The 12,915-nt window shown below is 45.7% G+C and overlaps 1 protein-coding gene and 1 long non-coding RNA gene across 2 annotated transcripts; both read right to left on the bottom strand.

Moving 5' to 3' along the window:
* Window positions 1-2,283: 2,283 nt before the first annotated feature.
* LOC134214902 (uncharacterized) lies at window positions 2,284-5,093 on the bottom strand. The gene is made up of 5 exons (XM_062694180.1): window positions 3,893-5,093; window positions 3,621-3,827; window positions 3,010-3,162; window positions 2,842-2,950; window positions 2,284-2,785 (listed from the first exon to the last, which is right to left on the bottom strand). Exons 1-5 carry the CDS (start codon window positions 4,446-4,448, stop codon window positions 2,425-2,427), a joined length of 1,386 nt encoding a protein of 461 aa, XP_062550164.1. The 5' UTR covers window positions 4,449-5,093; the 3' UTR covers window positions 2,284-2,424.
* Window positions 5,094-10,191: 5,098 nt separating this feature from the next.
* Window positions 10,192-10,773, bottom strand: LOC134214903 (uncharacterized). The gene is made up of 3 exons (XR_009979964.1): window positions 10,634-10,773; window positions 10,451-10,576; window positions 10,192-10,354 (listed from the first exon to the last, which is right to left on the bottom strand). It is a non-coding gene; the product is annotated as an uncharacterized LOC134214903 (long non-coding RNA).
* Window positions 10,774-12,915: the final 2,142 nt, after the last annotated feature.

Here is a 12,915-nt window from a genome sequence, read left to right as displayed (position 1 = left end):
GAATCCGAACTGCATTTCCGATAAGCCGGTCTCTTACTTACTTACTTATGGATCCTGTACACCTCCGGTGGTGCAAAGGGCCGACTTGAAAGATCTCCATCCTGAGCGTTGCCCGGCTATCGCTTTAACCTGTTGCCAGGTTAGATTTCGGTCGACTTCTTTTATTTCTTTATTGAGGCTTCGCCGCCATGAGCCTCTGGGTCTGCCTCTGCTGCGATGTCCCGAATTTCTGTTGCTATCGGCCTCTGGTGACAACGACGATGGAGCCCGCTGTTTGAGATCCAGTTGTGAGGCCACCAGGCCCGAATTATATACCGCAGGCATCTATTAATGAACACCTGCAGCCGTTGAGTGTTCTCCACTGATACACACCATGTTTCACTAGCGTATAACAGCACAGATTTCACGTTAGAGTTGAAAATTCGTATTTTGGTGCGTTCACTTATCTGCCTGTTTTTCCAGATATTTCTTAAACTCGCAAAGGTAGCCGGTCTCGCCCTCAGTGAACTGCGTCAGCCGATTAAGGATAATCCTTTCCAGAAGCTTCCCCAGTGTATCCAGCAGGCATATGGGCCTATACGATGCTGGATTCCCCAGCGGTTTCCCTGGTTTCGGCAGCAGCACTAGTTTCTGGATCTTCCACCTATCCGGAAAGTTACCATCTGCTAGGCATTTCTGCAGCACCATCCTGAACAAATCTGGAAACGCCAGTATCGCAGTTTTTAGAGCCACGTTTGGAATTCCATCCGGACCCGGAGCTTTCTTCATCTTCAGACCTTTCGCCACTGATGACAGCTCGTCGTTGGAGACTTGCATACCTGCAATGGTTACTCCGTCTTCATCTACGTACGGTGTAGGCGGCCACATCGTAGAATCAAGAGACCGTCAATGATGATCTTCAGCTTGTCCGGACACATTTCCGCTGGCGTCGCTGGACCCCTGATCCTCGCTGTTACGACCCGATAAGCGTTGCCCCAAGGATCAGCGTCAGCTTCTCGGCACAACTCCTTGAAGCAGTTGGATTGGCTGACTTTAATCTCCCGTTTGAAGGCCGATCTAGTTTCACGGAAGATTATCTTACGCTCCTCTCTGACTGTTTCAGACCTTGCTCTCTGAAAGCGTCTTCTGGCTCTGAGACACGCAGCACGAAGGCTAGCAAGAGTATCGTTCCACCAGTAATTTAGCCGCCGGCTTTTCCTTGGCTCCAGTCTCCTTGGCATCGTCGTATCGCATGCCCTCGCAAGAGTTTCTGTCAGCTCGTCTGCATCGAAATTTGTGGCGCCGCTGTCTGCTCGGAGTGCTTCGATAAAAAGATCTTTGTCGAAGTCCTTCGCCTTCCATTTTCGCCCGCTATTCCTAATCTCTCGCCGTACCGTCGGCATTCGTGTTCCAACACAATATCGGATCGCCTGATGATCAATATGTGTATAGTTCTCACTAACTCTCCAGTTCATGTTCCTCACCAGCGACGGACTGCAGAACGTGACGTCAATGATGGACTCCCTGCCATCTCTGCGAAATGTACTAACGGTACCTTCGTTGCACAGCCTGACGTCCAGCTTTGCCAACGACTCCAGCAAACTGTAACCTCTGGGGTTAGTCAGCCTGCTTCCCCACTCCACTGCCCAAGCGTTGAAGTCGCCTCCGATGATTACCGGTTTTCGGCCGATCAGCTTCTCCGTGAGTGAGTCCAGCATCCGGTTATACTGCTCCAAAGTCCATCTTGGGGGTGCGTAGCAGCTACACACGAAGATCCCGTTGATTTTGGAGATAACGAAACCTTCGCTTGAGCTGTCTACCACTTCTTGAATAGGGAATTTGCCCATCACTTGGATAGCCGCAATCCCCGATGAATCCGCCACCCAGTTGCCGTTGTCAGAAGGGATCCGATACGGTTCAGCAATAATTGCCACGTCACACATTGTTTCATTGTTTCCTATTAAAAATTGGCCAGATCGGACAATGGGCTCGGAAGTTATGGACAAAATATATTTTTTATTTGCATGAGAAAGGCACCATCACCGCTAGGTGGATTAATCAGGGTTTTTTTTCGTTAAAATTTCTAGAAAAAAAAATTTTCGAATGAGACGAGCATCTTAACTGTTTCAATGCTTACAAAAACCATAAAGGAAGTACACCCGATTCTTTTTTGAACACGGATTTTTTTCACAGGTTAAAAGTCTTTATTTAATATTTCAAATAGGCTCTTGATAGTAATCAATTCGAAAGCCAATAGACCTAGAGCCTATAATAGTTCTCAATTGATCGTTGAAGATTAAACAATGGGTTTTTTATTTGCTTTATTTATGTAAATTTTGGTATGAAAATCAGTTTTTTACTCATCTTCATTTATCTGAATTATTTCCAATACAATCAGAAAGGTTTTTTCTTTAAATTAAATAAATTAATAGTATCCGATCCGCATCATTTGAGACCCCAGACAACTTCTTCAATCCAGGGTAGATAGTTTTCAACGTTGACAGCTTCTACCGTTTTCATTCGTTCGTAGAAATAGTCGAAGGATTCACAATGCAGTACATTGATCAAAATTCCGATCACTTTTCTGTTTTCGTTGGAAAACAAAGCATCACCACGGCTCGTGAAGTGTCCACGGTAGCGATATCGGGAACAATAGTATTGGACTTTCAATGGCTTGCCTACTTGATACTGAACCTGTATGCCTTCCAGTCGTGCAAAAGAATTGTCGTGTGCAATACGTGTCGTGAAGTTGAACGATGCTGGAGTAATACTCGTGTACAGGCAGCTCAAAGCTTCTGAATTTTCCCTGAAAAGCGATTGTAACATAATAATTACGTTCCATCGGGTATGAATCCAGATTACCTGACATCACGGTCAAGTGCGATCAGTGCCAGTGGTCCTTCGGTGGAAACAGCTTTTACAGTGAACCAGTCGGAGCCACCGTCATTTCCATGGTGTATAAATACTCGGTCTGCCGATAGGAAGCAAGGTTTAGCAATAGAAATTTACAGTACAGATAACACATCTAACTTGCACTCATGGCACATTCTCTAGTTGTTAGAACATATCCCGGACTGATCAAGGAAGCATGGCATATGGTCCATGATCCCTGATTTACTAGATTCACAGTTGGATGGAACTCCGGTGGCTCATTGTTTGAATCCCGTAAGTTGTTTTGACAATCTAAAAAAAAAAGAATTCTACCTTATATTTTTCTAGCATTTGGGAAACAACATCATTACGGCTGTGCCTCGTTATCTACAGTAATCATTAACTTCTTCCATTACCCTACAATCCATCTACACCAATGATTTATATATCATCCTCAAAAGCAAGCAGCAATAAGTAAAGACTTGTTGATGGTGCTCCGTTTTTTCACAATAGAATATACTTTCGAGACCTATGATCAACTTCAGAACAGTTTCGCGGACGTTTCAATGATTTTTTTTGTGGATTTCCGACAAGAAAATTCCAGAGGATTTTTTGTGGAAAATTAGAACAAACATTTTTTTTATCGGCGCACACCTCTAACTGCAAACATGGTTTCCTAAACGAGGAACGGTCGATTGCATGTGACAGCTCTGTTTTCATTGAGGTCAAACCGAAAATTTGGTTTTCAGCCTGGATTTCCTTAAACCTACTTTTTTCGCTCAAAGACATGTTTTCCGAATAATGTCGTACTATCCTCCTGGTCCAGTTCAAATGTCTTTCCAACTGGACTCCACCAACGTAGGTGACGTGAACTTTAGACGGACCGGTTGCGTACATCACTATCCCCATCAAGTACCAACTGGAATTGTGTGCAACGTACATTCCACCGCCCGCGTTTCGATGATATTCATGCGTTTCTGGAAGGGGTTTTCGAATCGTTACATATTTGAGACATACACATTCACAGCCAACATCAATTCACCATCGAAATCGCCCAGGCAGATAGCATCCGAGTAGATCATCCTGAATAAGGTGTGCATATTTCTGAGACATGTGGATCCATCGGTTGCTGAAAACGAACTATCGCCTGACATGGTCGTATAGACATTCTGGGGAAGAATAGTGTTTGTCTCCGGGAGACAGATGGCTCCCACCAAGTTGTTGAATGTTACTTCCTGATCCAGTAACAGCAGAGCATAATCATTATTCAATTGTTCAACATCGAATGGTTCCGGCTGGAATGTTCGGCTTATTGAATGACGATTGCCATCGGCCAACAGGATCTGCAGTTGGTTCTTATCAATCGGATCGCCATTTATGTCATACAGACAGTGAGCAATGGTGGCCACAAACAGTTTGTTCAGGAGCGTTCCGCCACATCGAAGGGCATGTACCGGTTGATATTGGATGTTTAACAGTTGCACGTTCCACTTCCAAAAGGGGGATAAGTTAGTTTGTCCACACGAGTCATCCAGCACAGCAGTTTCAATGAGTACAATATTCAAAATATGAATAATCCACAGCGAGAGCGTTTTCATCTTCACGTTATCAGTAGGAACGCAGATTTATTACTACTCGTGGTGAATATTTTAGAAGTTTCGTTTCGTTTGTCTGCTCTTGCACATCTCTATCAATTACCGTCATGATTCAAATTCCGAGTATGGAGTGCTTCTACAAGACTGATCATACTTGAAATACTTGATCATCGATCGTTTGTTAATTTTGTAGCAGTAACGTCTCTCTACTCGTAGGATAAGCCCTTCGTGTTTGTTTTCCACTCCATGCTATGCAATTCATTATTAAGTATTGTCAATATTGTCATTAATTTTTTGCTCATTTGCCGTGAAGCTTTACGGAGCCAAGTAGCACCTCAACCGCTGTACTAGGTACGATGCTACTGAATCAGATAAATCAGATAAAGATTAGTATGACGACGAATGAGCAGTTAGTGGAGGAGAAGTAGTCTATTTATCGAATTTGAAGCGCCATATGATCCAATCGATCAAGACCGGCAATGAAAGGTGATGGACGACCGCGGATTTTCAGATAAACTGTCACGTGGTGCAGTAGGGACTATATTCAAGGGCTCTGAGAGCTAGGGGTCCTGCCTAAGACGTTGTGGGGTTTGGCAGTGGTCTCTGTTAAACCTCTACAAAAAGCTGCATGTGTCCGCAAGCAGGCCCTATCAAAGCGACCGTGTGCCACTCAAAGCACACAGGAGCCCAGGGAGTGGCAATTGGCTTATCACGATCAGCGAGGGCTGTCGGTTGAACCATCCTACTCTCTTAGTAGAGCCGGGTGACACTGAATCCATCACCAAGCTTTGCTCGCTCACCAATGCCCTTTCCTGACTTGCGCTGATCTGGCTCTGAACACGTAAGTGTCAACCCTTGTGACTACTCCAGTATGATTTTACGGCAGCCACAATGGGGAACCAATTACAATGAGTGAAACAAAAAACAATTCTTTGGCAATGCGTTAGGCATGGAGGTGGTAAACCCCTTTGTCAAGGGAGGTTTGGCAAGGTCAAGGAGAAGGCGGAGAGGGGAGTGACGGAGGCAGTAACTAGCAGCACCGGAGCCTCCTCAGCAGTGATGCGGGTGGTCGCCGAGTAATTCGATGATTTCATCGAGTTCGCGAGCGCAAGGCAGAACATCCGTAAGGAACTGAACCAGAACCTTCGGATGCTCCGCAAGGCAGTTCGAGTCGCAAGATGAGAACAGTATGCGTTTATCAGGTGGGTGGTGGGGAAAAAAAGAAGGCCAACAAAGATACCCAAACCGATGCCTTCTTCTTCCTTGGAAGAGCGACTATGGTCCAAGAGGCGATTGATTTCGCCCTGACAGCCAATAAGGAAAAGACTGCGCCTAACCCGAAACGGCTCACGCAGCAATCCGGCGAAGGTGCTCAGAGCAAAGCCAAACGACGTGCGGCCATAAAGGCTAAACGTGGTCTGAACGGAGCAGATCGGAGTGCAGAGGAGCCCGAAGGGCGTCGACCCGAGAAGGTGACTTCTCGGCCCAAAAAGGCGAAAGGCACCAACCAGGCGCAAGTCGCTGGGCCGCAAGAGGGTAGCAGCCCGTCTGTGGCATCGGCACAAGGGACCGAAAATCCCTGGCAGCTGGTCAGTAGGGCAAAGCGGAAGTCGAACGCATCACTACCCGCAAAGAAAGCTAAGGACAGAGACGAGGCCTTGTTGGTGAAAACCGATAAGGCAAAGTGCGAATCAATGCGGGCGGCCGAAAGCTTTCGGCGCTGGGTCAGGACGTGCGAAGCGTCAGGCGATCTTGGGTCTGAAACGCGGAGCGCAGGCTAGTGGGACTGACTACAGGAAGCTGACCCAAGAGGTCTTGGGTGACGGCGCCGAGGTAAGGTCGTTGGGGCGGAAGTGACCATCCAGTGCAATTAACTGGACGAGGACGACCTATGTACGCCTAAGAGGCGGTCCCTTTGGCACGCAGGTAGCCTACCTTAGGTTACTGGTCGCGAAAGCCAAAAAGGTCATGACGCGATGGCGAGGATTATCGACGTACTCTTCTCGTCTCGTCCCACACGTCCCTGGCGTCATGCACGTACTACGTTTTAGATGCGGCCGAAATTATGGCTCCGGTGTCGAACGAAGAGTACCTAGCATCGAACAAAGCTCCAGGGCTTGACGGAGTTCCGAACACCGCTCTCAAGCCAGCGATCATAGCGAACCCGAATATGTTCAGGCTAGCTATGCAGAGATGCCTCGATGAGTGTAGTTTTCCTGATATATGGAAAAGGCATAAGTTGGTTCTGTTACCGAAGGCCGAGAGGCCGCCGGGCAACCCCGCGGCATACAGACCAATCTGTCAATCTGTCTAATTGACACGACGGGCAAGGATCATCCTCAACAGGCTGACCCCGTACTCAGAGGGTACGGACAGCCGTCAAGCAATCAGTTCGATTTTCGCAAGGATAAATCCAGTCACTAGTAAAAACTGCTGAGATAGTAATCCAACGGAAAAGGCGAGGTATTCGATACAATTCGGCAAATCGTCCTCCACCTGATCAATCCACCTTGCCCGCTGTGCACCTCGCCTTCTTGTTCCCGTCGGATCGTTGTCGAGAACCATTTTCACCGCCCACGTGCCCGGCCCACCGGAGTCTTCCGATTTTCGCGGTGTGAACGATGGATGGTTCTCCCAACAGCCGATGCAACTCGTGGTTCATTCGCCTCCTCCACGTACCGTCCGCCATCTGCACCCCACCATAGATGGTACGCAACACTTTCCTTTCGAAAACTCCCAGTCACGTTGGTCCTCCACGAACATCGTCCAGGTCTCGTGTCCGTAGAGAACTACCGGTCTTATAAGCGTTTTGTAGATAGTCAGTTTGGTACGGCGGCGAACTCTATTCGATTGGAGCGTCTTGCGAATTCTTCAACCACCTCGATTTCGTCACCACCGATAGAAACTTGTGGTAGGTGGCTTACATTGACCTCTCTTGAACCTCTTCCTATCATGTACTTCGGCTTCGACGTGTTGATGACTAGTCCAATCCGTTTAGCTTCGCTTTTCAGTCTGATGTAGGCTACCTCCATCCTCTCAAAGTTGCGTGCCATGATATCAATGTCGTCGGCGAAACCAAATAACTGGACGGACTTCGTGAAAATTGTACCACTCGTGTCAATCCCTGCCCTTCGTATTTCTCCCTCCAAAGCGATGTTGAATAGCAGACACGAGAGACCATCACCTTGCCGTAACCCTCTACGCGTTTCGAAGGGACTCGAGAATGCCCCTGAAACTCGAACTACGCACATCACCCGATCCATCGTCGCCTTGATCAACCGAATCAATTTATCCGGAAATCCGTTTTCGTGCATTAGCTGCCACAGTTTGTCCCGATCGATTGTATCATATGCGGCTTTGAAGCTTCCAAGCTTCCAATCGTGATCCTTTATTCGTCGCCTAGGTCGTTGCCGATTGTATCGAGTCGTATTATCTTCTATTTCGTTCGTAATGGTTGTTTTTAAAGGCGGCTTATTGGGCCTGCGGAAACCTCTTGTCTCGTCGGAGGGCCGTCGTGTCAGGGCTGTTTAGCATCCCACCTAACACCAGGACTTGGGCTTGTGCGCTTTGAGCGGCACACGGTCGCTTTGGCGCGTTAGTGACAATGGATGTGAATAATGCATTCAGCAGCGCAAGCTAGGATGCGATCGCGCTCTTGTGACACCGGCTTAGCCTGCCGGTGAGCCTGAACCGGATTTTGGAAAGCTATTTCCAGAACCGAGTACTATTATATGAGACCGATGCCGGCCAGAAAAGCATTCCTATTACTGCAGGAGTTCCGCCAAGTTCAATACTGGGCCCGCTATTATGGAACCTTATGTACGACGGGGTTTTGAATCTAAAGTTCCCTCCTGCTGTCAAGATCGTCGGCTTCGCCGGGGGAGTCAGTTCCTGAGGTAGCGATCAGCACGGAGTGGATTGAATGAGTGCTAGAGGCCTGGGGCTCGCTCGACATAAGACGAAGGTGGTTATCGTCAACAACCGCAAGTCGGTTCAACATGCAGTGATTCATGTGGGTGAAATTGCGATCATTCAAAGCTGAATTTGAAGCTCCTTGGGGCCATAATACACGACAAGCTGACCTTCGGCAACCATGTCGACTATGCGTGCAAGAGGGCTTCGACTGCTGTTGCTGCATTATCGAGGATGATGTCTAACAGTTCCAAGGTGTGCACCAGTAGACGTTGGCTACTGGCAGGCGTTGTCGTATCTATTCTTATGTACGGCGGCCCGTCCTGGACGAGTAAAAAAGAGTTATATCTGCATACCGCACGATATCACACGATGCAGCCTGCGTGATAGCGAGTATGATGCCAGTCATCCGGGAAGACGAGGAGTATTTCGAGCTACGTGGCACCAGAGGAGCCTGCGATGGCAGTGCGAGTGGGATAACTCCTCGTTCGAAAGGTTAGTGGATACCTAACATATCGAGCTAGGTGGGGAGACCCTATGGGAGGGAAGTTTACTTCCATCTGACACAATTCCTGTCAGGCCATGGCTGCTTTCGACAGTACCTCCACAGGTTTGGGCACGCGGAGGTTCCCGTCTGCCCTGATTGCCCAGGTGTTGACGAAACCGCAGAGTACATATTGTTCGTATGTCCTCGTTTAGACGTTGAAAGCAAGGCTAAGCTAGACGTTTGCGGTCGGGACACAACCCCGGATATTCCTATTAGCGTTAATTACTGAGGAATAATCCTCCTTAATTCGGCGTTTAAAATGATGTCCCGTATTATGTTCAACTGATTGAGATCCCTTGAAGAGTCCTTTGTCGGCGAATACCAGACAGGTTTTCGTAAGTGCCGATCAACGACGGGTCAAATGTTGACCCTCCTGGGCTTTGCGGACGATATCGATACTATCGGAATTGACCGTCGAGCCGTGGAAGAGGCTTTTGTGCCTTTTAAGAGAAAAGCAGCGAGGTTTGGCCTCACGATCAATACCAGCAAAACGAAGTACATGGTCGCTGGAAATCAACGTGGAGTGGGTTTATTAGTGGTGGTGATAGTGAAGCGGTGCTGGATGCCGACAAATTTGAAGTTATAGAAGAATTTGTGTACCTTAGATCTCTAGTGACGTGCGATGATGAAGTTACCCGCGAGGTGAAAAAGGCGTATTGCAGCTACGAATCTGGCTTATTACGGACTTCCAAATTAACCAAATTAAGTCCCGTAGTTTGCAAACGAAGACAAAACTCTGTATACTACCCTGATTCTTTCGGTGGCTTTATACGGTCATGAAACATGGACGTTAAAGGAGACTGATCGAAAGGCTCTCGGAGCGTTCGAGTGTAAGGTGCTGCGGACACTACTCGGCGGTAAACAGGAGAACGGCATCTGGCGGCGTCGCATGAATCACGAGTTATACCAGGTGTATGAAGGGCTGGATATTGTTGAGCTCATGGAGGACCAACGCCAACGCGAACTTGGAGTTTTCGAATCTTAATTGTTGCGTTTCATCTATGGCGGGATGCAAATGGAAATGTTGGGAGAATCATCAATAAGCAAAAGCCAGAGTGTCAGGCAATAACCTGGTGAAGATGGTTCTCGATAGTGATCCGACGGGAACAAGAAGCCGAGGTGTGCAGCAAGCAAGATGGATGGATCAGGTGGAAGACAAATTGCGAACCCTCCGTAGACTGCGTGATTGGCGACGTGCAGCCATGGGCCGAGCTGAATGAAGACAAATTGTATGTATGTATTGCTCAGAGGGCACTTCGTGTAAATAAATAATAATAATAATAATCGTTATCCTGTGGTTTCGATGTAAGTGATTTATTCCAGAAAAGCTTAAGGCGCTTTCATATTTTTATGCCTTTGGTTAGTGACAAGATTTGTGTTCCTTGCTGTCCTCCTCTGAGCGTGAATCTTCATTTTGTGGATGGCCGGCATGATCATTATGTTTTCCATACTATTTGTAGAAGATATGTTTATTTAGTGAGAAATCGGTTTAAATATTGTTCGTAAAACATTATTAGCAAAGCTAAAGTTAATCAATTTTACATACATCGACAATTGAAAAGAAGCGAGATTCCTTATCCGTATTTGTCAAAGAGTTTGTTCCATTGCTTCCTTCGGATGGGAATGCCAACACTGCACCGAATAGTAACATGATCAACGAGAAGAATATAGTCTAAAATACAGAGTTTTATATAAAAAAAACTATTTCTTTAAATTCCAACCTTCTTACCAGTTTCATGGTGCTCAATGTATAATCGCGTACTGATTAGATCCGTCTATTTCAATAACTAGAACTCAACTGATGATCGACAGATGAATCACGTAACTAATAGACACAAGCTGATAAGCAACGATCTAACGTATAAGATTAAATATTATTGGTCTCTCCGGAAAGATTATATTCGCATATTAGTCATTCGGCTTCTCAATTCTCACACAATGTTCGTAGAAAGAATTATTCAATTCGTATCAAACCTAAATCAAACCCTGATTTCTGTATTGGTGGTTTCCAAATTTTCTATGGAATATTCTTACTTTCCATTTCGCATTCTGATTTGTGGTGTCTAGTTGGCCCCAAACGGCTATCTCTCTTATGCTTTATTAGCATTGCTTCCCACAGCTGGAACATTTACCCTTTTTCGTACTTACTTGATGATTGATGGGCTATCATCGAGCAGCTGATGAGCCTACGCCGAACGGAGTATCCAATCTAATCCGAGTCCAATCTCATCCAAATTCAATCTAATCCGAATTCAATCTATTCCAAGTACAATCTAATCCAAATCCAATCTAATTTAAATCCAATCTGATTTAAATGCAATATAATTCGAATTCATTCTAATTCAAATCCAATCTAATCCGAAACCAGTCTAACCCAAAAGGGGGAATGTGCTCCTCTCCGGAGGTGCAAATCTGATCGAGCGTCTGTTCCCCATGTCAGGGTCGGCTGATTATCGTCCGAGTGCCAGCGTGGGACTCTAAGCAAAATTGGGATGTCCTTCGAAAGGCTGAAACACATAAGGCTGGACTCAAAAGGCTGAAATTGGTGGGATGAAAAGAATCCCAACCATACGATATGTTGTACCAACTATGTTGCATGGTTAGATAGTGAATAATGAATAAGAATCGAGAATGATGAATAAAGAATAAAGCAGAAAGAATAAAAAATAAAGAATAAAGGTTAAAGAATGAGTAAAAAGTAAAGAATAAAAAATAAAGAATAAATAATAAAAATTACACAGAGAAGAAGGAAGGAGGAAAGAAGAAGGAAGAAGGGAGAAAGAAGACGGAAGAAGAGAGAAGGAAAAAGATGAAAGATTGAAGAAAAAACATAGAAGAAAAACTAAGAAAAAGATGGAAGAAGGAATAATGATGAAGCAAGAGGGAACAAGGAAGAAAGAAGACAGTAGAAGGAAGAATACAGATGGAAGAATGACAAAAAAAAGGAAAAGGCAAAAAAAGAAGAAGGAAAAAGAAAAAAAGGAAGAAAAAGAAGGAAAAAGATAACAGGACGAAAGAAGAAAGAAAGATGAAGAAACAAGGGCAAGAAGGAAGAAAAGAAAGAAGAAGAAAGGACGAAAGAAAGAAGAGGAAAAAAGATTGAAAGAAGGAAAAAAGAAGGAAGAAAGAAGAAGGAAGAAAATAGAATGAAGAAAGAATAGATAAAAAAGAATAGGTAAAAAGGAATAAGAAACTAGGAAAAGGAAGAAGGTAGTGCAGCGGTTCTCAACAAGCACAGCCTTTTTTCAAGCAACTCGAAGGCCTCCATACAAGAGTTTCGGAGGACTTCTTTTAAGATCAAAGATTAAGATTTAAGATTCAAAAGGTTCGGAAGCTTGGAAGCCTCCTTTCAAGAGGCCAAGAAGTCTCCTTCCAAGAGGCCGGGAAGTCTCCTTTCAAGAAGCTCGGTTCCTCCTTCCAAGAGGCCTGGAAGTCTCCTTTCAAGAGGCTCGGAACATTCTATTCAAAAAGCTATTTTCAAGAGGCCTGAGCGTTCTTCCAAGATGCAAAAGAAGCCTCCTTTTAAGTGACTCGAGAGCCGCCATTGAAGAGGCTAGGAAGCCTTTCTACAAGAGGTTCAGAAGCCTCTTATCAAAAGGCCCGGAAGCCTGCTTTCGGAAGGCTCCTTTCAACACACTCGGAAGCCTGCTTTCAAGAAGCCCGAAAGCCTCGTTTTAAGAGGCCTGGAAGCCTCCTTCCAAGACTTTCGGAAGGCTCCTTTTAAGAGGGACGGAAGCCTTCTTTTAAAAAGTTCGGAAATTTTGAAGCTTCTTTTCAAACGGCTCAGAAAACTATTTACAAAAGGCTTGGAAGCCTTCTTTCGAGAGGCTTGGAAGTCTTCTTTCAAGTGGTTCGGAAGCATTCTTTTAAGAGGCCCGGAAGCCTCCTTTCAAGGGATCCGGAAGCATCGTTTTAAGAGGCCCGGAAGCCTACTTTTAAAAGGCTCGGAAGGCTCCTTTTAAGCAGGTTCGGAAGCCTACTTCCAAAAAGCTCGGAAGGCACCTTTCAAGC

The sequence above is a fragment of the Armigeres subalbatus genome, chromosome 2, assembly GCF_024139115.2.
Source record: "Armigeres subalbatus isolate Guangzhou_Male chromosome 2, GZ_Asu_2, whole genome shotgun sequence".
In the NCBI taxonomy this organism is placed as follows: domain Eukaryota; kingdom Metazoa; phylum Arthropoda; class Insecta; order Diptera; family Culicidae; genus Armigeres; species Armigeres subalbatus.
The sequence above is the reverse complement of the archived record's forward strand: the minus strand, read 5'-3'. Positions and strand labels throughout refer to the sequence as shown.

What these genes read in the sequence shown, in the direction of transcription:
- LOC134214902 (XM_062694180.1), bottom strand. Translation starts at nt 4,448, where the DNA reads ATGAAAACGCTCTCGCTGTGGATTATTCATATTTTGAATATTGTACTC. An exon ending in CATGTCTTTGAGCGAAAAAA is followed by an intron (nt 3,163 to 3,620) that starts GTAGGTTTAAGG and finishes TTTTTTTTTTAG; the next exon opens with ATTGTCAAAACAACTTACGG. An exon ending in AGAATGTGCCATGAGTGCAA is followed by an intron (nt 2,951 to 3,009) that starts GTTAGATGTGTT and finishes TCCTATCGGCAG; the next exon opens with ACCGAGTATTTATACACCAT.